Raw genomic sequence first — 24,419 nt, 5'->3', positions numbered from 1 at the left:
ATGTGCGTCTCTTGTTAGTTTTGACTTTTGAATGATGAAGGTTTAAGAATTGAAGAGAGAAAAGAAGAGGAGTAAGAGATACTATATATGAACTATTTCTCCCAAAATTTAATGTTGAATTCTTTAGTGTGCTGTGTTAGCACAACTAGCGGAGCCACTCTTTCTAACCGTTTCTTCTCCACTCTTCCTGTCACGGCAGACTGCCACCAACGGCTCTGAGTAGCCACTACCTATCATGATACAACTCCTCTTCACTGCTTATATAAGCAACCTCATACCACTGTTTACAATATGAAGAGTTAATAAATATTACTTTCTACTGTTCATCTTCTTCGTTTCTCTTCTCCTTCACTATTCTTCTATGCAGGTGATTCCTCATGGTATCAAAGCTTTGGCCTGGTTTGGTACAGTTGGAGTGTACTGGAGATTACTGCGATGCCAGCAGGTAAGAGCAGAATGCCCCAGCTTTCCACATATTTGACAAGTCGGTCTTGGTGAATATTTGGATTTGTTAGCGGCAATGGTGTCTTGATTGTTGGCGGGAGGAGGTCGACCGCTTCCCTTGCCGCGGTAGGAGCTCGATCGTCCCCGGGAGGATCTGGATCGTTGAGAGAAGAGTGCCATCTGTTCTGTGGACTGATTGCCCATCCTTTGATCTTGATTATGCAGGTTTATCTCTTCGATGCAGAGAAGAGAATACAGAACATCGAGGCTGATAGACAGCTGAGATGTGCGTATAGCAGTGGTGAAGGCATTGTAGGCCGGAGGTAGCCCATTCAGGATGTACATGAGTATGTCTTCAGAACCTTTGGATGCCTATGCTTTCCATGGCTTCGGCACCTCACTTCCAACAAACTTCAACCATGCTCCCAGGAGTGTATTTTCCTTGGTTATTCATCCACACAAAAAGGATATCGTTGCTATAATCTAACAACACATAAAATTCACATATCTCGCCACGTTGTCTTTCACGAACTAATCTTCCCATTTCACTCATTACCACAATCAACTCCCCTCCCTCCCGATCCAGCTCAATCCTATCCCCTTATACTCATTCCCACATCCAACTTACATCAACCCATTATTCTCTCCTCTCACAACTCCCATCCACCAGCCTCGTCACCACCATCACTGATCTCTCCTCCCTACATCACACAGAGACCATCTACATCTCCCACAACATTCTCCACTGCATCATCTCCACCCTCATCTCCACCCCCAAACATCGATTGCTAACCAGGTTCAAGATAGGGCATCTCAAACCGAAAACCATACTCTACCTCTCGGTCACCCTATCTCCTGACCCAACTCCAACAACATTCAATCAAGCCAGCAAACACCCAGTCTGGAGAACTGCAACGTCCGATGAGCTTGCTGCTCTTTTGAAACAACGAACCTGGACACTTGTCCCACCTCCAGAAGATTCCCCTGTTCTTGGTTGCCGGTGGACTTACAAGACCAAGCTCAATTCCGCCGGTTAGCCTCTCACTCACAAAGCCCGTCTCGTGGCTCAAGGCTTCACCCAAGAGCATGGCGTCAACTACACCGAAACTTTCAGCCCCGTGGCGAAAATCACAACTATACGTCTCATGCTCGTAATCGCTCTTCAACGGCAATGGCCGGTCCTACAATTTGATTTCTCCAATGCTTTTCTTCACGGAGACCTCACGGAAACAGTGTACATGAAGCAACCTCCCGGTTTTACAAATCCTCCCTTTCCCAATCATGTCTACCAATTGCGCAAATCCATTTACGGCCTCAAGCAGGCTCCGAGACAGTGGTTTACCAAATTCACCTCATCCCGACTTCGATTCAGCTTCATCTTCAGCAAATCAGACCCATCTTTACTCATGCACAATAAGCACACCACTAGACTGTATCTACTGATTTATGTATATGACCTGCTGCTCACAGGGAATGATAAAACCACTATCAACAAACTGCTTCTTCAATTGGAATCAGAACTTTCTCTCAAACAGCTCGGTACAATATCTACCTTTCTCGGCATTCAAGTTTAGTGCACCCCAACAGATGCTTCCTCCATCAGTCTCAATTTGCTCGAGAACTGCTTCTTACCTCTCGGTTCTCAAACTGCAAACCGGCACCTACTCCCCTCCCCACGAAAACCTCCAAATGCTCATCACCAGATGACCTGTTTGAAAATCTAAAGCTATACAGACGAATTGCAGGCTCATTACATTACCTCACCATTACTAGGCCCGACATTGCCTTTGCTAAAAAAACATATATGTCAGGCAATGCATGTAAAGACCATTTTGCTCCCAGGTTCGTCCGGACGAAGTTGGATAGTCCGGGACGATCGGTACAGGTTGTGCAGGAAAACATGTTTGGCTGCATGGTTTGTCTGGACGAAAATCGTCCCGAGAGCAGATCATACGGGACGATAATTAATTTCGTCTGGACGAAATTTGTCCCGACCCCAAGTCATCCGTGACGACAATTAATTTCGTTTGGACGAAATTCGTCCAGAGCCAAATCGTCCCGGGATGAAGTTGCGATAGTCCGAGACGATCAGTTTTGATATATATGGAATTTAGATATTTTAAAAAGAAAAGGACGTCCAAGAGAGAGAAAAATGAAGGAAAAGATGATTTTTTAGCGAATCCGATATGTTTTCGTCCGTTGTGGTAGTTAGAGAAGTTGACCGACTCGAGGAAAGGCACATTCCGCCTTTCTCAATTTTTAGAAACAAAATTTTTGATGCATTTTCTGTTTCGGATTTTGTCTAGGTTAGCGAATTTCTGGTATTATTTTCTTTTGACAAAGGTTTTACCGTGTAACTTTTGGTATATCTCTGAGATGATAATTATGCACGTTTTGAGTATTTTCTAGAAGATTTGTACCATACATTTTGGATTCTGCGGTGTTTTGATTGAACTGTAAAATATCAGGATGTTGAAAAATGTTTTGTCAGTACAATGAAAGTCTTATAATATTGTTGTGAATGTTCTGTGGTAATTTGGTAAATTTATGAGTCTGTGGATTTTGTGTAAATTCCGTATACTGCCGTTATGCCGCTGAATTTTTGTATGATTTCTGAAAGTCTGAAATGAGACAATTTGAATGAATTGATCATTTGTATGCTATCAGAAGGGAGTTATAAGGGGCCGGAATCCTATGTGATTCCGTTGTCTAGGTCCGGGAAGAGAGACATAAGGGGAAGTTCTGAAATCTGAAATTATGTATATCTATTCTGTTCTTGTGCTATAAGCACAAAAGGGAGCTATAAGGGAAAGTTCTTATGCTATAAGCACAAAAGGGAGCCATAAGGGGAAGAGGGGAAGTTCTAACATCTGGAAGGAAGTTCTGTTCTGACATTATCTGTTTTGTAAAGCTGTAATGTGATTTTTATCCGATTTCTAATTTCTGTACGATTCTAATTATTCTGTACGATTCTGATTATTATGTACGATTATGTCTGCTCTGTGACATGAAAGCTTTATGATATCCGATTTGATATGATTTCAGTTTTCGTATTTGATGTCTGATTTCTGATTGAGCTATTATCTGTTCTGTCTGTTATACGATTTATGTACGATTGTTCGATTTTCTGTACGGATACTTCTCTGATGTGATTTATGATGTGAGTTTCTGATGATTTTGATTGGTGATTGATGTCTTGCTGAGCTGTTAGCTCATCCTTGTTTTCTGCGTGGTTTTCAGGTTCTAGGAAAGGGAATGAGGTCTTGGACTAGACGTTCTGAGTCTGATCTGTGATTAGGTACTTGATACTTTTGATTTTTGTACAGTCATGTCTTTTCTGTTATGTTCTTTCTGTCTGAAGTCATGCATTGTATCTGTATATGATTATTTTGATGAAATAAAAGATAGATGAACTGCGCTGTATTTGGATGTTTATAGTAGGTCTGTGTTTTTCTGTCTGTGTTATATTTGGAAGAAAGTTCTGAAGAAAATTCCAAAGCCAGATCCTGGATTTTTTGTCTGTGTCACGGCCCGATGCGAGCGGGATCCGTCCCGGTCTGGTTGGGTCTTGTCAATGCACAAGCCCACCAATCAGAACTACCAATCTCTCAAGCGTTTGCTACGCTACATTCAAGGGACGCAGCACATGGGCCTTCCCTATGTATTTGGTGAACTCACCTTACGGGCCTTCGTAGATGCTGATTGGGCGGCCGATCATACCGATCGTCGTTCTGTTACCGGAATTTGCTCCTACTTGGCCGAATCTCATTCAATAGCAGGTGAAAAAGCAGGCTACCATCTCCAAATCTTCCGCCGAGGCTGAGTACAGGGCACTCTCCTCGGCCACCTCCGAAGTCCTCTGGCTTCGTCGACTGCTAGCTGAATTCCAAGCATCTCAACTACAACCAACATCGATCTACTACGACAACATGTCGGCACTGGCTTTGGCCAAGAACCCTGTCTTCCACGCCCGCACAAAGCACATCGAAATCGATTACCATTTCATTAGCGAGCATATACGAGACAAGTCCATTGAGCTTCATCACATTGACTCTCAGGAACAACCGGCGGACATCATGACCAAGCCGCTGCCCACGTCCCGCTTCCTTCAGCTGCTCAACAAATTAACTGTCCAAGCCATGGACAATTCATTTGTGGGGGGATGTTAGCACAACTAGCGAAGCCACTCTTTCTAACAGTTTCTGCTCCACTCTTCATGTCACGGCAGACTTCGACCAACGGCTTTGAGCAGCCACTACCTATCATGATACAACTCCTCTTCACAGCTTATATAAGCAACCTCATACCACTGTTTACATTAGGAAGAGTTAATTAATATTACTTTCTACTGTTCATCTTCTTCGTTTCTCTTCTCCTTCACTGTTCTTCTATGCAGGTGATTCCTCATGTTGTGGCTCCATAATTTTTTTTGAATTTCAAAATTTTCATACTTAAATCTTGTTATTCTTCATTTTTTATTACATTTTCAGCTCGCTGTTGAACGATTTACTTTCCAACAACAAGGTCTTTTGATATTTTCTTTTAGGCCTTTTAAAATTCTTTTTTTTCTTCTCCGAGCACTACGGGAAAACACGCGATTACCGTCGGATTTTTTCCGGCGGAAAATTGTGCGCCGGTAATAACGACGCAGGCAACGACGGAATCGTTCGACGAAAATTTTGCGGCAACATTTCCGGCGCAAAATACGCCGTAAATTTACCGACGCCGATTACGCCGGCAAATCCGACGGTATAGGAATGTCTGAACCATTTCCGTCGCACGTTACGGCTGAACAGTTCCGGCGTACGTTCCCGGCGGACATTGCGCCGGCGTATTTAAACTCAACGAAATATTACCAACGGATGATGCGTCGGAAATTATCACTATAGGAAAACAGCTCATTTCCGACAGAATTTCCGACAGAAATAAAAAATTAAATATTTTTATTTTAAAATATAACTTAAATTATTGAATTTAATAACTTAAACTATAATAAAAATTTTATTATTTGGACGAAATTCCGCCGGAAAGTGCGCCGGAAACTCAGAATTCCGTCGGATTTCACATGTTACCGGTGGATATAATCCGCCGGTAATAGCGGATTTTCCTGTAGTGGAGCATATCATTTTACTTTATAGTTGATGTACTTTCTCTTCTAATCTGAGTTATATTTTTGAGCTGCTGCCTTTCTGTATTTATCTTTTTGGCTAATGGCACCGGCACTGCCCTTCATACTTCGCAAAATAAAAAATAAAAAAACAGCTGCAATCGGCAAGAAAGGTGGACAGCTATATCTTAAGCCACAAAATCAGTAATAAATTTGTGCAAGAAGTGGCTAGAGGGGTAAAATATAATTATGAGGACATATGTAGCCATTACTGTACCCGATTACTTGCTAAATAACTTAAGAAACTATTATTTCACACTCCAAAATCAATGCTTTCTTGACGAAACTGGCACGTCAATTAATGCATTTTAGTCTACCAAAATATTTATGAAATTTTTTTTCTATGTCATCCTAAATTTATCCCAATATTATTAAATTGGTATCGATCTGCGTAATTATTTGTTTTGAATATTATAAAAATTATTAACTCCACTGTTATAATTTTCAAGAGATTTTTTAAGTGCATTTATAAAAATATATTAGAAGTTTAGAACTATTAATTATAATGAATAACCTGAGTTGTTGGGAACTCTCTAGTTGGCTAAAAAAGAAATGTTATGTAAAAAAAAAAATTTACAATATAAAATAAATAATATAGAGTTATTTTGGATGAGTGTAAAGTAAATTCAGCTGAATGATTTTTTTATCGATTAATGTAATATAAAGTTTAAAGATTGTGACAATCGGCAAGGGGCGACAGGAGTGGCTAGCGGATGGAGTATGTGGTGGTTGGTAGACGATGATTGGCTGAGTTCAACGATGATGGTGGCTGGAGGGTGGCAACGGTGGTGATCTACGGAGGATGGCGATGATGATGGCCAATAGTCGGCAACAGCAGGTGGTGGCTGCAGTGGTGGCCTGCAACGAGTAGCTATGCTCCATAATGGTGGCCAAAGGCAGGCGACTGCTGGTGGTGGCCAGCTCCAATTCACAGCGGTTGGCAGCTGTTGGCGCAATCTAGTGAATTAGCTTGCAGCGTAAATCATTCTCGCTCAAAACTAAGTGAGTTTAGTTGGATTGCGTGAGCCTGAGTTAACCCAAGCTTCAAAATTACAAATGCTGCCTAAACCCAACTGTCAACCAAAATTGATCAAATTTAGACCTGTAATTTGCTAATTAATTAAACTATCAATTTATTCCTTGGCTAGATATTTGGTGGGACTCACCAATTTAAATTGATGGGCGGAAATAGGCCGGAGAAAGTTGACCAATTGGGAGCTGGAGAATTCCTGATTTGAACATACATTATTGATGGGAACTCGTTCTGTGGCTCTATTTGCCAATCAATACTTCAATAGCGTAGATAGATAGCTATTTCTACTTTATTTTCTGCCAAATTAAATAAATGTAAGTGGTCGGTGGTCCCTTCCTGTTTGCCTTGTGCAGATAGATACTGCTGCCGTCCACGTGACTTAAAATAAATAATTTTTTTTACCATTTGGCCTTTTTTTTCTTTTTTTTTTTTGACATCTTGCTACTTTAAGAAGCTTATAATTAAGTGATTATGTTGACCTTGTCAAATTAAAGATATTTGTAACTTTAGTTTACAACATGAACATGTGAAAAATGAAAGCAATTGGTCCCTCAAATGATAATGAAAATTCGCTAACAATACTTTTGAGCATTTGATTTGGTTCAATAAGTGTTACGTTCAACTCATAAAGAGATGCATTTTATTTGATGATTGTTGCGTGTTGACACATTCGCGGTGGTAGAGATATAGGGTTTTGGGTCCTAGTTTTGTACGAAGATCAATCGCACATATAGATAAGAGAGAGATGTGCAAGAGTCATGAGAGACATCAATATTTTTAAGTCGAAAATCCTAAAAAGGGAAAAAATTATGGGGTTTGATCCTGTTAAAATAATTATACTAGTGTTTTGTAGTGATGATAAATGATGTTATTCATTGGGGGAAGGCATTTACTCAATGTAGCAAATTCACATCATATATAGCGCATTATAATGTGGGAGTTGGAAGAATCTAGTATTATGAGAGTTGTTTTTAAAAGAATGTCGACATGCTCGTTTGGTCAGTAGGACCGTAGTTGGGCGATCGAGGTCGGTGGAGCAGTAGTCAGGCAACTAAGATAGATGGGACTGTTGTTGGATGATAGAGGTCAAAGGGACTATAGCTGGTGGGCAATGATGGTCAGAGGGATCGTAGTCGGTGGGCGAGTCGAAGGGGTCGCAGTAGATGGGCGACGAAGGTCAGAGGGATAGGAGTTGGCAGGGGACTAAGGTTTTAGGGATTGTAGTCGGGGGGGGGGGGGGGGGGGGGGGGGTGATGATGGTTGGAGGGACAATATGGGGCAGGCGATGGTGGTTCAAGAGACAACAGTCGATGCACAACGAAGGTTGGAGGGACCGCAGTTGACATGCAATGAAGGACTGAAGATGGTGGTCGGACGGTAGTCCGATGATGGTAGTCGGGCAGATGTCTAATTGTGGAAGTTTGCGACGAGGGTTTGCCGGCTATTTTGCTAGGGTGAAGCTCCAAGATGCTTCAAGCCTCAAAGCTTGCTTGAGTCTTTAGCCTAGGATCTAAGCCTCCAAAAGTTCAAGCCCGGTTTGATGTGGAAGAGGGGGTTACTTAAAAATTTTGAGAGTGAGATGTTTCAAAAATATATAGTAGATCCAGAGCAAATTTAGAGTGCTCCATTGAATGACCCATATTAATTCCCTACTTTATGGAGCGTTCCCTTAGCATTTAAGTGCCTCGATGATGTCAAAATAAAGTAATATTGAGCTCATTGAGTTTTTCCCGTTGAGCCGCTCGATTTGATTATAAGTATATCATATTTTGATATCATTTAGTAATCCAATTAATGTCTCGGAACTTCCAAATATGCTTTAAGCTCTTAATTTAAGCTCATTTGGGCTCAGATTGGGATGATTTTAGTGTCGTTGGGTTTTGTTTCATCGAGACATTCAATTTGAGTATAAATTTGCTGAAATTGGCGCCCAGATGAGATGGTCCCAATTTAATTTTAAAATTTAGTAATTCATATATACATCTAGATTCGTGGCTGATCAAGACGATTTTAATCACTTATCAATGATAAGTATTTGAAAACTTATAAATGGAGTTCAAATGATATGATAGTCAATTTAACAAACATTTGAAGTTTGAGATCTAAATATTACATCAAATTTTATGTTAATTGATAAATTTTATTATGGTATATATATATTTTAAAACCCCAAACAAACTAGCTTAAAAATTATTATATTTGTATTGCAATTAATGCAATATGTAAAGAATCTATATTGCAACAATTTGGAAGTAAATTTAGTTTTTGAGTGCATTCAAATATAATTAGCATCAGAATTTCTTGAGATACTTTGACTTCTTTATAAGGAAAAAAATTTGTGTTAGGCATCTTGATACAAATTCTTTCAAGACTGGTTAGAACACTATCTAATTTTCATTGAAATTAGTCTCGCAAAATATTTATATTACATAATCCTTAACATAATAGATATTAAGATATTTCGACGCCGGTTCCTAATGAAAATGGAATATCGGTTCATAATATTATAAGCCATTGATATAAATATGAAATATTATATATTATTATTTATTAGCATTGGAAATCAAAACTATTTGAAGGGGATTTCCTATTTCTTTGAAGACCAAGTTTGAAGGAGAGGTTAAGAGAAGAGTGCAAGAATTCTTATATGATTTTGATAACTTGAAATCTATAAGTTAGTACGGCTTGGAGAAAAATTGAATGAATGAAATAAAATAAAATAAATCATAAAGTTTTTTAATGAACTCATGATGATGATATAAATAAAAGATTTATATGATGTTAAGAAAAATAATATTTGAGATTTTTCTTATATTATATACTTGAAAAGTATATTGATAAAAAAAATATCAATTCGTTTGCTTTTCCATTGAACTTCTTCCATCAGTCCCAATTCAATAAGCAATTCTAAAGTATATATATATATATATAAAAATTTTTTCATAGAGAAAAAAAAAACATAATTTTTAAAATTATAATAGGTTTAAAATTGATAAATATAAATATATGATTAAAAAATAAAATAAAATATGAAAAAGAATATACTAGAAATATATTTTTTTATATTAGAAAATAAAATTTGGTTGGGGACAGAGACAAATTACTGCAGCATTTTGAAGTTTTACTGTATTTTGAAGTGGAAATGAATTTTTAGGTTGGAGATGCTTTAACTCACATTAACGACGCCAAGCACAAGTTGCGACGTTCTCAGATGTAGAGAAATATATTTTTTTATATTAGAAAATAAAATTTGGTTGGGGACAGAGACAAATTACTGCAGCATTTTGAAGTTTTACTGTATTTTGAAGTGGAAATGAATTTTTAGGTTGGAGATGCTTTAACTCACATTAACGACGCCAAGCACAAGTTGCGACGTTCTCAGATGTAGGCGGATCTTGTGTTGAGATGGAAGGAGATGAAGCTCACGGAATGGGGCAAAATCTGGGCCGACGTACGGTTGGGGCGGCGTCTAGTGAAGCTAGGATGTAGAGATCCCGATGAAATCTAACGAGCATCAAATCTGGATGGAGCAAGGTCGATGGATTTGAAAAACGCGGCTCTCTCTAGTCGCCAATACAATCCGAAAGGTGGTCACATGATAATCATTTTTCACTCCAAAATGTCATGAAACTAAAAAATGCATTGATTCATCTCCAATCGAACTTCATTTTTGCCCCGCAACGATCGTTCTCGTCTTTCGCGTGTTTCTTCGACAAGTTCGGTATAGACCAGAAAATGGCGCAGATGAACAGTGCAATGCCAAATATTGGTGTCACACTGTTTATCCGCCATGAAATGGCATAAGAATTGTCTCTCGGTTGGAACGACAGAAGATCGTGAAACAGTTGTTTACCATTCCATTGGAGATGCTCTAAGCGCTGAACGGAGTCACCGCTCCAACAATCAACGAGGCAACAAACTGGTGAAGAGCAATCCGTGCGTCACAGCTCGACTTAAAGAGGGAGATGCAACCCACCTTGATTTTTTTTTGTTTGGAGTTTTAGGTTTTTTTTAAGGAGAAATTATTAGATTCGGTCCGTATCTCAATTAAGGCTTCATGTGAGATGATTTTCTTATTGCTTCTTAAAGCAGCTTTTGAATACAACAAATCAAATTTTTATACTAAAAAATTGTTTTAAGAAACAATAAAAAAACCGTTCCAAATGAAGCCTAAAATAGTTCACATAACACAGCTCATCTTGACCTGTGATTGGGTGCTTAGGCTATCAATTAAGAGGTCTTAAGTTCGAGTCTTATATGTGTGAGTTTGTTTTAATTGACCTAAATGTCCAAAAAAAAGTTCATATCATCTGTACATAATATATAATTTGTATATAAATTGTATACAATGAAAGTGGCCTATTTTAATCAGAGTTCAGATGAAAGCTTCATCTGAATTTTTCTTTTTTTGGACAATTTCATTACTGTTTTCTAAAATAGTATTTTATTAAAAAAAATTTAATTCAAATTTTTTTGATAATTAATAACTTTAAAAAATATTAAGAAAAATATATCAAATAAAACCTTTGACTATCAACAAGTATCAATAAAAATGAATTCAATATATATGATGAGGGTATAAGTTAACATTTTATTCTCTCAAAAGTATTTAAAATAAATCAAAGAGGGAGAGGAGACTGCTATTTTTTAAGATTATTTAAAATTTTAAATATTATATACGTAAATAATAAAATTTAGTTACTAAATATATGTACAATAGTTTTATGTAAAGAAACCTTTTCATTCTCGGTCGCGACATTGATGAGATCCCTGGTGTTCCCCTGCCCCGCTCAGCATCTACCCAAACAACTTCGCCATTTCTGCGGAGTCATGAGCCAGCTGCGGCGGTTGAAGACACCGCCGCCGACAACTCCGCTGATTTTCTCTGCCACTTCTCTTCCATCTCCACATCCTACAACACCTCCAAAGGAAGAATCCAACTCGTCGGCTCCCTTTCGGTCTCGAACTCAAAGATCTCTCACCACTTCGCTTCTCCATTCCGCCGCCGTTGCCGGTAGGGATTGGCAGCTTCTCGACGTCCCGAGATCGGAGCTATCACTTCCCCTCACTCTGCCCACTGGCCAGACATTTCGTTGGCGTCGCACTGGTCCCTCCCAGTTTACTGGCGTCGTCGGCCCCCATCTTTTCTCCCTCAAGCACGCCGATGAAGATCCCTCTGGACGAGTCCACTTCTTTCTCCACCATTCCTCAGACGCTTCTTGCGCGCGGGCTGCGCTGAGTGACTATCTTAACCTCGAGGTCTCCCTCACCGCTATGTGGCGAGGCTTTTCTGCGGCGGATCCGCGGTTCGATGAGATCTCTCGGCGATTCGATGGCGGGGCCCGCGTTTTGCGGCAGGATCCGGTGGAGTGCGTTTTTCAGTTCCTCTGCTCTTCGAACAATAACATTGCAAGGATTGAGAAGATGGTTGGGGTTCTGTCTTCTTTTGGGGAGTATTTGGGGTCGGTTGGTGGGTTTCACTTCCACCAGTTTCCCACCCTTGAGAGGCTTTCTGTTGTCAGCGAGCAGCAGCTTAGAGAAGCTGGATTTGGTTACAGGTAAGCTCTTTTTAGGATCCAGCCTTTGATTCTTGATTAGCAAGTTTTGGTTTTGATAATGAATTCATACATGTAAATTTCTGAAGGGCCAAAAAACACATAGTAATTCGCTGAGTCTTTTCTGATAGGTCAAAATTTTAGAAGTATCAGGTTATTAATTAGAATTAGTTATATAGGAGCTGTGTCAGAGTTAAATCTGAAAAGGAGCAAAACCGGGATATGAAATTAAAATTTATTGAAACCGGGAAAGGAATTTGTGGTTTCTTAAAAAACCGGAAAATTATTTTCCAGTTGCTTAAGTGTAGAAGTTCTGTTGCCTGCTGAGAAATCTACAACCTGCTATGAGAAAAGAACGAAGCAGAGAATACAGTATATGGCAAGTAGTATATTCATTCAACCTTCTCACTGTAGCATTACATCAGTTAGCTTCAGGAAGCTTTACACTTGTACAGCTGAGATGAAAATAGTTTGTTGTATGTGAGTGGCAGTGATTTATATATGGTTTGTTGTACTCTAACAACTGTAATTCTGTTAGAGGCAGCATTTTTGTGCTCTATGGGCCTGATATGACTAAGGGTGTAAACGGGTTGAGTCGAGTCGAGTCGAGTCGAGTTTTAGCACTATTGAGCTCGGCTCTTCAGTCGGAAAGCTAGCCCGAACTCAAGCTCGTCCCACTATAAACGAGCTCGAGCCAGCTCGCGAGCCGCTCGATTTCGCCCTAGATTTTGCATTTGTCCCATTTTTACCACCCAATTTCTCATTTTGCCACCCGTGTTTGTCGCGTACTTCGAAAAGTAGAAACAATAGGTTTTTTTTTTTAAAAAACATGAACCTGCGGCAGCTTTTTTTTTGGGAAAATAACTAGTAATTTTTTATTCGTACTTTTTGAAAACTTCTCTCATATATTAATGAAGAGCTGCCAAATCTGTCATATCATTAATAAAGAGCCGAAACAAGTATATTTTTTATTCTTTTTTTTTTGAGAACCTGTCATATAGGCTGCCATATCATTAATGAAGAGCAGAAACCTCAAACCATTTATTTTTTAAAATAAAAATCTGTTCGCTGATTAATTTAATTAAAATAATTTCGAGTTGGCTCGCGAGCTCACGAGCCGAGCCTTAAGAAGCTCGTGGCCCGACGGCTCACTTACACCCTTACGTATGACCGTCAGTTTGGATCGGAGTTGATGAAATCTTGGTGAGCAATTTGGTGAGGATGTATGCAACTTGTTCCACTGTGCTGATGGAAGGAGCCGAATGTTGTTGTTGTGTATGTGATCAAGAATGATTTTTTGATCGATTTTTATGTGTTTAGTTATGACATGGAAGACAGGGTTGTTTGCTAGTGCGCTAGCTGATGTGTTATCGCAATATAGATCAGTTGGTTGGTCCAATGGAATTCTGAAGTCCATCAAGAGACGCCGAAGCTATAGAATGCCTGCTGTAACTGCTACCAGTGCATAATTTTAGATTCAGTGGATGATCTGACTACTGTGTGCTATTTCTTGACCATCCATGAGATAATTGTATTACCTAGGAAAGAGAAGTAATCGAAGGTTGATTTGCGAGAGATAGGATCTTCCGCCCAGTCTGCATCCGAGAAAGACTGAAGATGTTGGTGGCTGCGGGTTATAGGAATGCCAAAGTGGAGTGTGCCTTTGAGATAGTGAAGAAGGCGTTTGAGAAGGTAAATATGCTGCTGTAGAGGGTTGTGTATGTGTTGGGAGATGAGATTAACTGCGAGCGCAATATCTGGGAGTGTTAGCATTAAATATTGCAGGGATTCGATGAATATCCGATACAGATTGGGATCTTAAAGGAGGGGGAATCAGCTGTAATAGTGGTTAGTAGTTTGGTGCAGGTTGGGTTGGATAGAGAGTTGCAATGAGTTTGATTTGCTTGCTGTAGGATGGAGAGGCCGTATGCTTTCTGTGAGAGGCAATATTGATTTGTGTGCAGGCTAATTTGAATACCAAGAAAGTTGTGAGCCGACCTAAGGTGTTTCATTGTCACGAATCACGATGCTTGTTTGAGGCCGTATATTGATTTGCGAAGAAGACAGACATGATATGGATGGGTTGAGTCCTCAAATCCCTTCAATTGAACCATGTATACTGTTTCTGTTTGAGGTAGTGTTGTTGTGCTCTAGTATTAAGAAATCATACAACAACAACAACAACATCAAGCCTTTATCACTACGTGGGGTCGGCTACATGAATCTTTTTTCTCCATTGTGTCCTATTAAAAGTCAAATTCTCGTTTAATCTAATAAAGAAAGGTCATTCCTAATATTTTCTAACCAAGTCTTTTTAGGTCTACCCCTACCTTTCTTAACACAAGTCAAATCTAATACCTCCTTAACACAAGTATTAAGAAATCATGATAAGTAGAAACCGAATATCCTTTTAACAGTTTTTAATGAACACATACATAATGCATTCAATAATTGGAGAAATAGTTGGAGTTTTTGAGGAATAATTAGAGAAACAGTTTAAGTAATTTGATATTTAGATATCGTATAATCATGCACTAACTAACTTTCCAACGATAATGCGTAAATAATGACTGTCGATTATGAGATACTGGGCGACAATGACCTCAATAATTTGTATTATTCTTGTAGGAGTTGGGGGTGCAACAACGATTTTTATTTTTAATTATTAAAATTTAGATGAATTAGGATGTGTGCATGAGTAGAAGAAGTGAGAATGAAATGAATCCGCCGTGCCGAGTAAGTTTTCCGGTGAGAGCAATCAAGAAGTGTTGAAGTAGTGCAGTGGATTCTCTGTGGTAGATAATTAAGAAGGTTAGTTCAATACTTTTATTTAAGCATGATTTTGGTAATTACATTTTGAAATATATATGTTATTATTTGATTGTGCTGTGTTGAATTTTGTGCACAGTTTCATGTATTGCTAACTGCACACGTGCATACTTCTGATCATTTCAAGTATCCACCAAAATTGCGCATCAAAGTTCATTTGTTCTTACATCACTGCGTCATTGAGGGAATAGTTAGATCGGAAACCTCGTGAGATTATTGCCCACATTGAGTCCAAATTTGATATCAAAGTTACATACAACAAGATATGGGATGCTAGACCGAAAGCAATCAGCTTTGTGTTTGAGAGCCCTGAGGAATCATGCTGCTCCTTATACCTTCTTTTGGAGATTATAGATTAGGGATTTAATTTGAAAACTACTATTCGGTATTGTTTTTATTTTCTCAATTATCTTGATAGTTCAAATTCGGAGCATGTGATTTCGCCTACGCAATTGATCGCTTCATTTGTCTTAATCATCGTTTGAAAATTGCTTATAATTTTGTTCTGAAATTATTCTAATTCAATAGTTGTGCAATGCTCAAATGAAACCATAACCATAACATCTAAGTAGTCCTGCATCATATTTACTTATTTGCTATTTTCTTTCGGCAAAATTGCTTGGTAATCTCATATCTCACATTCCCATTCAAGAAAATGTCGTATGTTCTCACACTCCCACATGTATCTGGCATAACCTTTTTTTTTTTCCTTTTCTTTTTCCACAGAATTCAAGTTCGTTGGAAGTTTCTTCTGTAGTTGTTCCCGCTTCATAATAGGTTGACGGCATGCATGTTCTGAAATTTGACCCTCTTCATTTGGATAGAATGCTTAATAAGTTTTATCCCATTCTATATGAAATAAAATTTAATTGACAAATCATAGGAGAAATAAAGGTCTCCTTTTTTAAAATGGAGGTCTGTCTTCTTCTTTTTGCATGGGTGTAGTCTGACTGTTATCATTGAATTTTCATATTTAACCACCATGAAGAAGTTTGATAATTAAAATTGTTGAAACTTCAATGTGTCGAATATGAAAATTTTGGATTGTAATAAATAAAAAAAATGTCATCCTTAGAGGCCTTGCTCACAAAAGGTCCAGTTTATGGAATTGCTAAATACACATTAATTTTACTTTTAAGAACAAATGGTCCCAGAGCAGTTTTTGTTTTTATGAACTCCTATGTTTTTTAGCTAATTAACATGTTGAGCATCTAACTTCAAAATGCATTTGTAGTTTATACTGTATATCTAAGTCTTGACTGTTAAATGTCGTTGCAAACAAATAGAGCAAAGTATATTGTTGGTGCAATCAAGGCTTTACAAGCAAAGCCCGGTGGGGGTGTGGAATGGCTTGCTTCCCTCCGCAGCATGGATCTGCAGGATGTGTTAGAGGCCCTTTGTTCCCTGCCTGGAGTAGGACCAAAAGTTGCTGCCTGCATTGCTCTTTTTTCCCTTGACCAACATCATGCAATTCCAGTTGATACCCATGTGTGGAAGGTTAATCTTCTTTACCCCGTTTTTTTTTTTTTAATTTATTAACTAAAAAACCTTGTTCCTTGTAGTTAGAGCTTGATGCTACTTGGGAGTTGGGATTCATGCCTTTTGGGTTTAGTCTGCATTTGATGTTTATGGAGAGGGAGAAGTTGTTGCCAATGGTGATAACAGGATTGGGGATGGTAGAGGAGGAAGAGTGTCAAGGACAATGCAATCCAGGAAAATTGGATGGTTGTCAGTAAGTGCAGTCTCTGAGGGTGTGAAAAGTTTATCAGAATAAATTTGTTTCAATGCTGTTGAGGGCATCAAATCTTAAAAATTTGGTTTGTGGTCAAGTACTGCCTCCTCTATTATCAGGCTGGAGACACAGAATTGAGAGGAACAACTGTAAAATGATTTTTGGCCAATGAATGATGAGAAGGGGAACAGCTGAATGGTGTTTTCGAGAGAGGAGTTCAGAATTTTAACATTGCTCTTGATGGAGTTTGGGCCTTTGATAGAGGGTGCTAGGAGGAGTACGGGAATTTAGGTTGGTTTAGTATTATGAACGTGAACCTATAACTTTCGGAGACAATCATTCTGTTTCAGGTTGCTGGTTAGACCATCATACCTTTTTGCTTGTATTACTTGCAATTCTCCAGGATTTGGGGCACGTTATTTGTAAGTCTTTGTCCTCAAAATGTTCTTGGAAACTACTTCTTGACTATTGAAATTAGAACCTATTCATTATTTGGAACCTTACTGTCAATTGAATGACTCATCCGTACAAAATGACACTGCTACTGCTGGCTCAATTTATATAGCGGTTTCAAGACCTTAGATGTTTGCTTATAGTCGTCTTGTTTTTCATAATTATTAGTTCACAACGGTGAATTTACCATTTGATGAACACGTTCTTTCAATCTAAAAATCAGCAATAAATTATAGAATAACAAGTAGAGCTTGATGAGCTTATATCCCCATTTCTTTTGGTTTTGAATTTTGACCAATACCTTGAAATAGAAGGAGATGTGACATAAGAAGTGTTCGATATGTCGCTGAGCTCTAATCCTAACTTTAGCCCTAGCTCTAGCCTTACATTTTGAAGAAGGGAAGAGAGGGATCAAAGAGAGAAACAATTAGTTGGTAATTGGGAAACGGTGAAGTGATGATGAGGACTGGATGTTGAAATGGGATATATAGTGTGGTGCTATGTTGCACCGATACACCTATTTATGAAGGCGTGCTGTATCCGATACACCGATACACGAATACGCCTCCGATACTCCACCGATACGTGTTGGATACTCCAAAGCCGTATCCAATTAAAATACTATTTAATTTCAAAAGGATACACGTATCCGATACGCGTGTCCGTTGAAAAACAAAAAGAAATCCGAAGAAAAAAGACGTGTCATATTTACTTCCGTGGTTGGGAGCAAAATTCTCTCATTTCTGATATTGATTTGAGTCTCTTGATGATATGAAAATATTAAAAATTACTACTCTTTCACTTAATGAGCTTGAATTAGCAGCTATGATATTTATTAAAGATGATATAGAAGTTCAAAGACAAACCAATGAAGAAGATAATTATATCATTCATTCTATTGAATACTTCAAACTTCATGTGCTAGATAATTTATGTTTTTGCTTTTGTTGTTGTACTAGACATTTAATGCTTACTTATATTTTGATATTATAAGCTACAAGGCTACAAATGATGTTGTTGTCATTTTTTTTTGTTCAAATATTATGTTTTGATTGATTTCTTAATTTTTATGTATGATTATAAATCATAATGCCGTGTCCGCGCCGTACCCGTATCCTATATTTTTAAGAATTGACGTATCCCGTATCCGTATCGTGTCGTATTCGTGTCGCCGTATCCGTATCGGTGCAACATAGGTGTGGTGTTGGGGTATTGATTAATGTTGAAGAGATGAGTGGGCAACAAGCAGAATCAATTTGGACTATGAGAATAGATTGGATGGAAAAATCCCTTTTCTATTCAGAATATTATAATTTAATTGAATTGGGAACTTTTTTAAATAACAGTGGTTAAACCTTCCCTTCATGAAAAGGTTTGGTGATAGGCAACTTGGGGAGGAATGCTTGTTGAGACAATTATAAATATAAAGAGAGAGAAAGAAGAGGGGGAGAGTATTGTGAGTATTCCATGTCTCATATGTAGTGAAAATCATCATCAATTATTATGGTTGGAATTTAGGCAAACATTTATAGAATCACATAAGTATGCTATGCATTATTTTGGTGTTTGTCCTATTTGTGATTATTTTTTATGTTCATTGCATTCAATTCTTATTGATGCTTTCACATAGGAGTTAAGTGTTTTTTTCTAATACGTGTCTTCTACCACTAGTCCTCAGCATGTGCACCAAAATCTGTCCTCTAAATAAGTTTTTTCCCTATGCATTCTCCTACTTTGCCTATAAATAAGAGATGATGTTGTAAAGAAAGGCAGTTGATATTTGTGAGCATATTTGCTATTAACCTGCGGGTTTATTCGGAAATCCTGCGGGCTCTTTCCACCCTTCTTTTCTAATCCCCTACGGAAATCCTGCGGGCTCTTTCCACCCTTTCTTCTCGGGCTTCTAACCTCTTCGTCTCTCCGCAAGTGCCACTCCATCTGTATCCTTCTTCTCAACAGTGAAGCAACTTTAGGGTGTCGTGTCTTGGTTGATTTGGAAGCATTTGGGACAGTCTTGCAGTGGTGGACCATCGGTTTGCTAGTTCTATGCACTTTACTTATTTAACCTACAAATTCGATGCATGTGAGGAACCCGCTCTGACGGTTGTCTGGGGATAGCGTATTTTTAAATTTCTTTATTTCTTTAAAATCTCCTAGCATCTTTTATTGTGTTTGTCAAGTTTTGGGTCGTTTGCTTTTATTTAATAAAGTTTGTTTTAAGTTCTACTCATTGTGTCAGTTTTCTTCTTGTGTGTCTACATCAACCACTATCCTGAACACACGCTAACCCGAGACCTGCGACGCCCGTTGTTCGACTCATCCTACCTCGAGGCCCCAATTCACGCACATTCACCCAAACAACGCGATGGTTCCCTCACGTAACTCCCTTCATATCACAAAATCCCTAGCCCACTCTCCTTCTCATTCAAACTCTCACGAACGGAACTCCCTCTCGTTTCTCTCATCTCTCTGTGTTGCACACAATACAGAAAGCCGTGCATGATTCGTGTCCCCAGCCCGACTTGTCGATCTCCCTCCTCTGTGCACCGTGGCGGAGAGAGGGGGGGGGGAGCCAAGGGGGGCACATGCCCCGCCTTCAAAATTTAGAAAAGCCCACATTGGGCTCTTCCTACGAGTGGTTTAAAAAAACAAAAGACTCAAATGGAATTTGCAAACATATCTTTATAGAGTATATTGATTTTTCATAATACATATAAACAGTAAAGTGATTAATTGAATATGAATATAAAAATCAGTTGAAGCAATGTTAAATTTGGACAACAAGCTATAATGATTGTTTAAGGAACCTAGACAACTAGGGATATTATTGGGACAAGGGCAACACTTAAACAATGAAATAGACTCACTTAAAGTGATGTAAACGGTGCATAAATTTAATGGACAGCAAGGAAAAACAGTGAGCTAAATTAACTAGGCAATGGTGTGCATGCAAACAAGTTTTGGAAATGTTAACTAGACTCCTAGGAACTTCTAGCACATGCAATACATGCTTACCATGCTCTGATACCAAATATGATGTAATACAAACATGTGATAAGAGTTGCTCAGGTTTTAACAATAAATATTGAACCTAAACTTTGCCAATTAAGAACTTATGTTTCAATCAAGTCAAATTCGTAGAATTTTCATTAAGAGATTAAGTGATGACAAAAGTTACAAGTAAGTTAGTGAGACAATCACCATAACTATAAAAACAATATAGTAACGCTAATAGCAAGTAAACAAGAATCCATAGCATAACATCAAGATATAGTCACTAAGAGTTCCTTCTCACTCAATCACTCTTAGGCGTTAGCGGATGAAGACGCAGCATACGAGGAAAGAGACTATCACTAGGAAGATGGTACCGAAGGCCTTCATTGATGGAGAGGTAGCCAGAGGTGAAGGGGTGGATCTCACGATGAGAAGCCAAGGCGTTATGGGTTTTTGAAGATCAATCGTCTCCGCTAAGCAGTAGAGGATGCGTTTGATGTAGTCTTCCACCGATTTGTCGTACTCCCAATCAGGCTCGTAGAAAGAGGAGCGGAGAATGTCAATTTTCCCTTGGGGGTTGTTGGCGAAATTGTGGTCGACCTCTGGATCGGCCACCAACGATGATGAAAATTAGAGAGGAGTTTGTCTTCTTCTCTTGGTTTCAAGTTTCATGGGAGAGCTAAGGTTTCCCAAGGGAGGAGATGCAAGGGAAGGAGGGGTGGCCAAGGTGGAGAGGGGACGGTTTGGATGAGGGAGAATTAGGTTAGGTTAGGGAGAGAGAGGAAGCTTTAATCCAAATTTGAAATTAATTTCAGATTCTAATTAGGTTTAGACGGAATTAATTTGAAATTTGAATTTAATTTAATGTGTGATTGGGAGCCCAATTGGAAACCAAGAAGAAACCCCATTAATGGGGGAGGCGCATTATGAGAGGGGAGAGGGTATGGGGTTAATTAGAATTTCTTCCTAATTGGTCTTTCTAATTTAGGGAAAGAATAAATCACTCCAATCTAATTTAAAATTAAATTGAAATTAGATTCAAGTCTTTTCTAAAATAGCTTTCTAATTTAGGAAACTATTTGAAATTCAAAATTTGAATTTCAATTGGTGGAGATTAATTTCCTAAATCATTTAGGTTATTAAGGTAAGTAGTAATGATGAGTTAATTCATCATTCAAGGAGGGGAAAATGGGAGGTCGGCGGTAGAGCTTGGAGGGAAGTAGTATGGAGTTGGTGGTGGAGCCAAGGTGGGGGAGTTGGGCACGGGTGGTGTGGGGAGAAGTAGGATCCAGCGGTTGGGATGGGGAAGAGAAGAAAAGAAAATAAGATAGATTAAACCACGAGCCGCGGATTCTTCCAACGACTGGTGGGTATTGCGCTTGCTCTCACATCGAGCTCTCACTCCCTTCTCTCTAGTGCTCTCACAATAAGAAGAAGAAGAAGAACACATAATATTTTATTATCAAATCATACTATTACAGCACATATGACTACTATATATAGGTCTCAAACATGAAAAAGGAAAAGTACACAATTGCCCTCCGGGCTACAATAACAAAACACTTCCCATAGGGGTAAATTCGGTAAACAACAAAACTAAATAAAACATAATGCATCAAAAGTAGAGGCGCTGAATTGTAGCCGTCAATCTACGATTCCGTCGCTGGTACACGTATCTGAATCTCTGAACAATGTCCTCATCAGTTTGCTAATCATTACTGAGTCATTGGTCCAAAGAATAAACAATGAACTGGACTCATGTACACAAACTGGACATGCTGTCATGCAGAGAAATATACGTATGGAGGCCATGGATGCTAAAAAGTATAACCTAGCTTCAATGGAAATGAACAACTGTAAAGCTTCTGTCAAATGTTCAGACACCTCATTAACCCTATAAGTATGAATAGGAATGCTGGACATGGAGAACGACCGATGAATGGGATGACAAAATCTTCGAATTATGATACTTTTATTAAAAGATATGTAGTACTAAATCTACTGGGGTATGCATGAAAATTTAACTTTTGTAACATTATGAAACATATAATTAGTTAGCTCAAAATTTAGAAATTTATTTTATTGAAAATGCTTAGTGGGGCATGTTTATTCCCATCTATGATATAATTAGGTATAGGAGTGATAAAGGCATGCTTATTCCCATCTGAAATACGTCTTGGTCAAATTTGAGAGGGCCAAGGATTTGTAATAAAGCTTAGGAGCGAGTCACAAAATAGTGTAGCCAACTCTATGACACAAATTTAACTATAAGTATCGAGTCTTTGTAATATCTCTACTTAAAGTCTGACTCCATTATGCAGCAATTCAATCATATGACAGTAGCAGAAAGCAAAAGTTAGTTCTAAGGATTAAATGGATACATTGATTTATACCAAAGCCCTGCATTGGGCACCCATATACCCACCATGGGTATGGGTGGGTATGGGTAAGCCCATGGCCTTGTGGGTGGGTATGAGTGGTTACTTAACATTGGGGGATAAATCAGTTTACATTGCTAATCACCGTATATATTATATTATTGCACTCACTATGTGGTGTGCAACACTTAACAGCGTTGTGACTACAGTAAATTCTGATATGCGGCTAGAAAGTTTGCAATCAGAGCAAAGGGAAACAGGCCTCAAGGCCATCAGCCCGTGGCAGACTGCGTTCAAAAAGTATGGAAAGTAAGTGGGTCGGTATAGGTGGGTATGGCATCTCGAAAGTCACCATGGGTGGGTGTGGGTGGGCGAAGCCCGTCCGAGTAAAGCATGGGTACCCAACTAGGATCCCATGTAGGGCTTTGATTTACACCATCTTTTTTTTCTATTTACAAGATCAACTTTGTAATAAGTTCATTGAATACGAGTGATAGGTGTTTTTTTGTTTGATGCTTAATATTCTCCTATTGTTATTCATCTTCCATACATCTAAGATACTAAATCAGTCCAGTTCAGTAAATTTGTCCAGATTGTTATTTCTTAACTAAATTCCTACATTTTTTCCTCATTATCTTTAACATGAAAATGCTTTTAACTGGTGTATGTGCGTAGATCGCTACACGCTACTTCATGCCAGAGCTTTCTGGCGCACAAATGACTCCAAAGCTATCCACTCGTGTGGCTGAGATATTCATTGCAACGTTTGGAAAATATGCTGGTTGGGCACAAAATGTACTGTTCATTGGTGAATTACCTTCTCAAAAGGCATTTCTAACCGCAGAGATGTTGGCTAGTAAAAATACAAAATCTGTTAAGAGAAAGCGCAGCAACAGAAAAATTGAAGTTCAGTAACATGAATTACCCTCACGTTGCTGGTTTCTTAGTACTATTTGTTGTCTAGCTCCTGAAGCATAATTTTCCATGCTATATCAAGCATTCTGAGCAGAAGTTGATCAATATCCTCGAGAGCTGAAGGAATACTTAAATGGGCATTTGCGGCTTTCGAATACAGGTTCTCGATTGTGCAGGATATTCTTCCATTTGCCAGTTAGGACCTTATAATGAATGGCATCTCCAAGCAACCTCAAAATCTCTATCTCCGAAGTCCTAATCATAGTGATCAAACCTTATTTTTAGGTGGGGGATTAATGGTTTTTCTTGTCTGAATGCAGATGTAATCTCCTTTGTATGACTGGAAAAAAAAGGAAAACCCGTACACAACATTTTTCATCCATGTGATTAGCCAAAAATATTGATTGATAATGTAATGCAGGTATTTATTTTCAGGAAGTTCTGACCTAAATTTTTTTCCATGGGTGTTTTCCTTGACAATCTGGCATTTCACTTTTTCAATTGTCGCGTCATTCTCAGCTGACAGTTTCATCGTTATTTCCATCTGTTCATATTTTTAACTGCATTGTTTCTTCCTCAGCAAACAGCATCTTCTCCAGCCTAGAAGCTGAAACGACTCGGGAATGGTTATTATAATTAGGGAAAACTTTTAACTAACCCGTAATAGCTTGGTTCTTTATGAAGCACATTCTTCTTAATGTTTATATTCAAATTCCCTCTGTTATTTTCCTTTTAACATGGACAATTTTTACTGAAACTTTACTATTTTTCTTGACTGATATTTCTTAATTCATTATCTTAATTCATCATCTCTTCCGTTGTCTTTCTCAGCCAACTTCAACTGCGGTTAGTGTTGGATTCCACCTACTCCATGTAGGCCTATCAAAATTGGGTTAGGGTCGGGTTCGGATCCAACACG

At 38.5% G+C, this 24,419-nt stretch overlaps 1 protein-coding gene across 1 annotated transcript; it reads left to right on the top strand.

The window, feature by feature from the left end:
• Window positions 1-11,376: 11,376 nt before the first annotated feature.
• LOC110104259 (N-glycosylase/DNA lyase OGG1) lies at window positions 11,377-23,959 on the top strand. Its single transcript, XM_020833283.2, has 3 exons — window positions 11,377-12,202; window positions 16,315-16,525; window positions 23,261-23,959. The coding sequence occupies exons 1-3, from the start codon at window positions 11,406-11,408 to the stop codon at window positions 23,498-23,500; spliced, it is 1,248 nt and encodes a 415-aa protein (XP_020688942.1). The 5' UTR covers window positions 11,377-11,405; the 3' UTR covers window positions 23,501-23,959.
• Window positions 23,960-24,419: the final 460 nt, after the last annotated feature.

Source organism: Dendrobium catenatum, unplaced genomic scaffold (assembly GCF_001605985.2).
Source record: "Dendrobium catenatum unplaced genomic scaffold, ASM160598v2 fragScaff_scaffold_71, whole genome shotgun sequence".
In the NCBI taxonomy this organism is placed as follows: Eukaryota; Viridiplantae; Streptophyta; class Magnoliopsida; order Asparagales; family Orchidaceae; genus Dendrobium; species Dendrobium catenatum.
Note: the sequence above shows the minus strand (reverse complement) of the source record. Positions and strands in the feature narration are given on the sequence as shown.

What these genes read in the sequence shown, in the direction of transcription:
- LOC110104259 (XM_020833283.2), top strand. Translation starts at nt 11,406, where the DNA reads ATGAGATCCCTGGTGTTCCCCTGCCCCGCTCAGCATCTACCCAAACAA. An exon ending in GAAGCTGGATTTGGTTACAG is followed by an intron (nt 12,203 to 16,314) that starts GTAAGCTCTTTT and finishes GCAAACAAATAG; the next exon opens with AGCAAAGTATATTGTTGGTG. An exon ending in TTGATACCCATGTGTGGAAG is followed by an intron (nt 16,526 to 23,260) that starts GTTAATCTTCTT and finishes GTATGTGCGTAG; the next exon opens with ATCGCTACACGCTACTTCAT.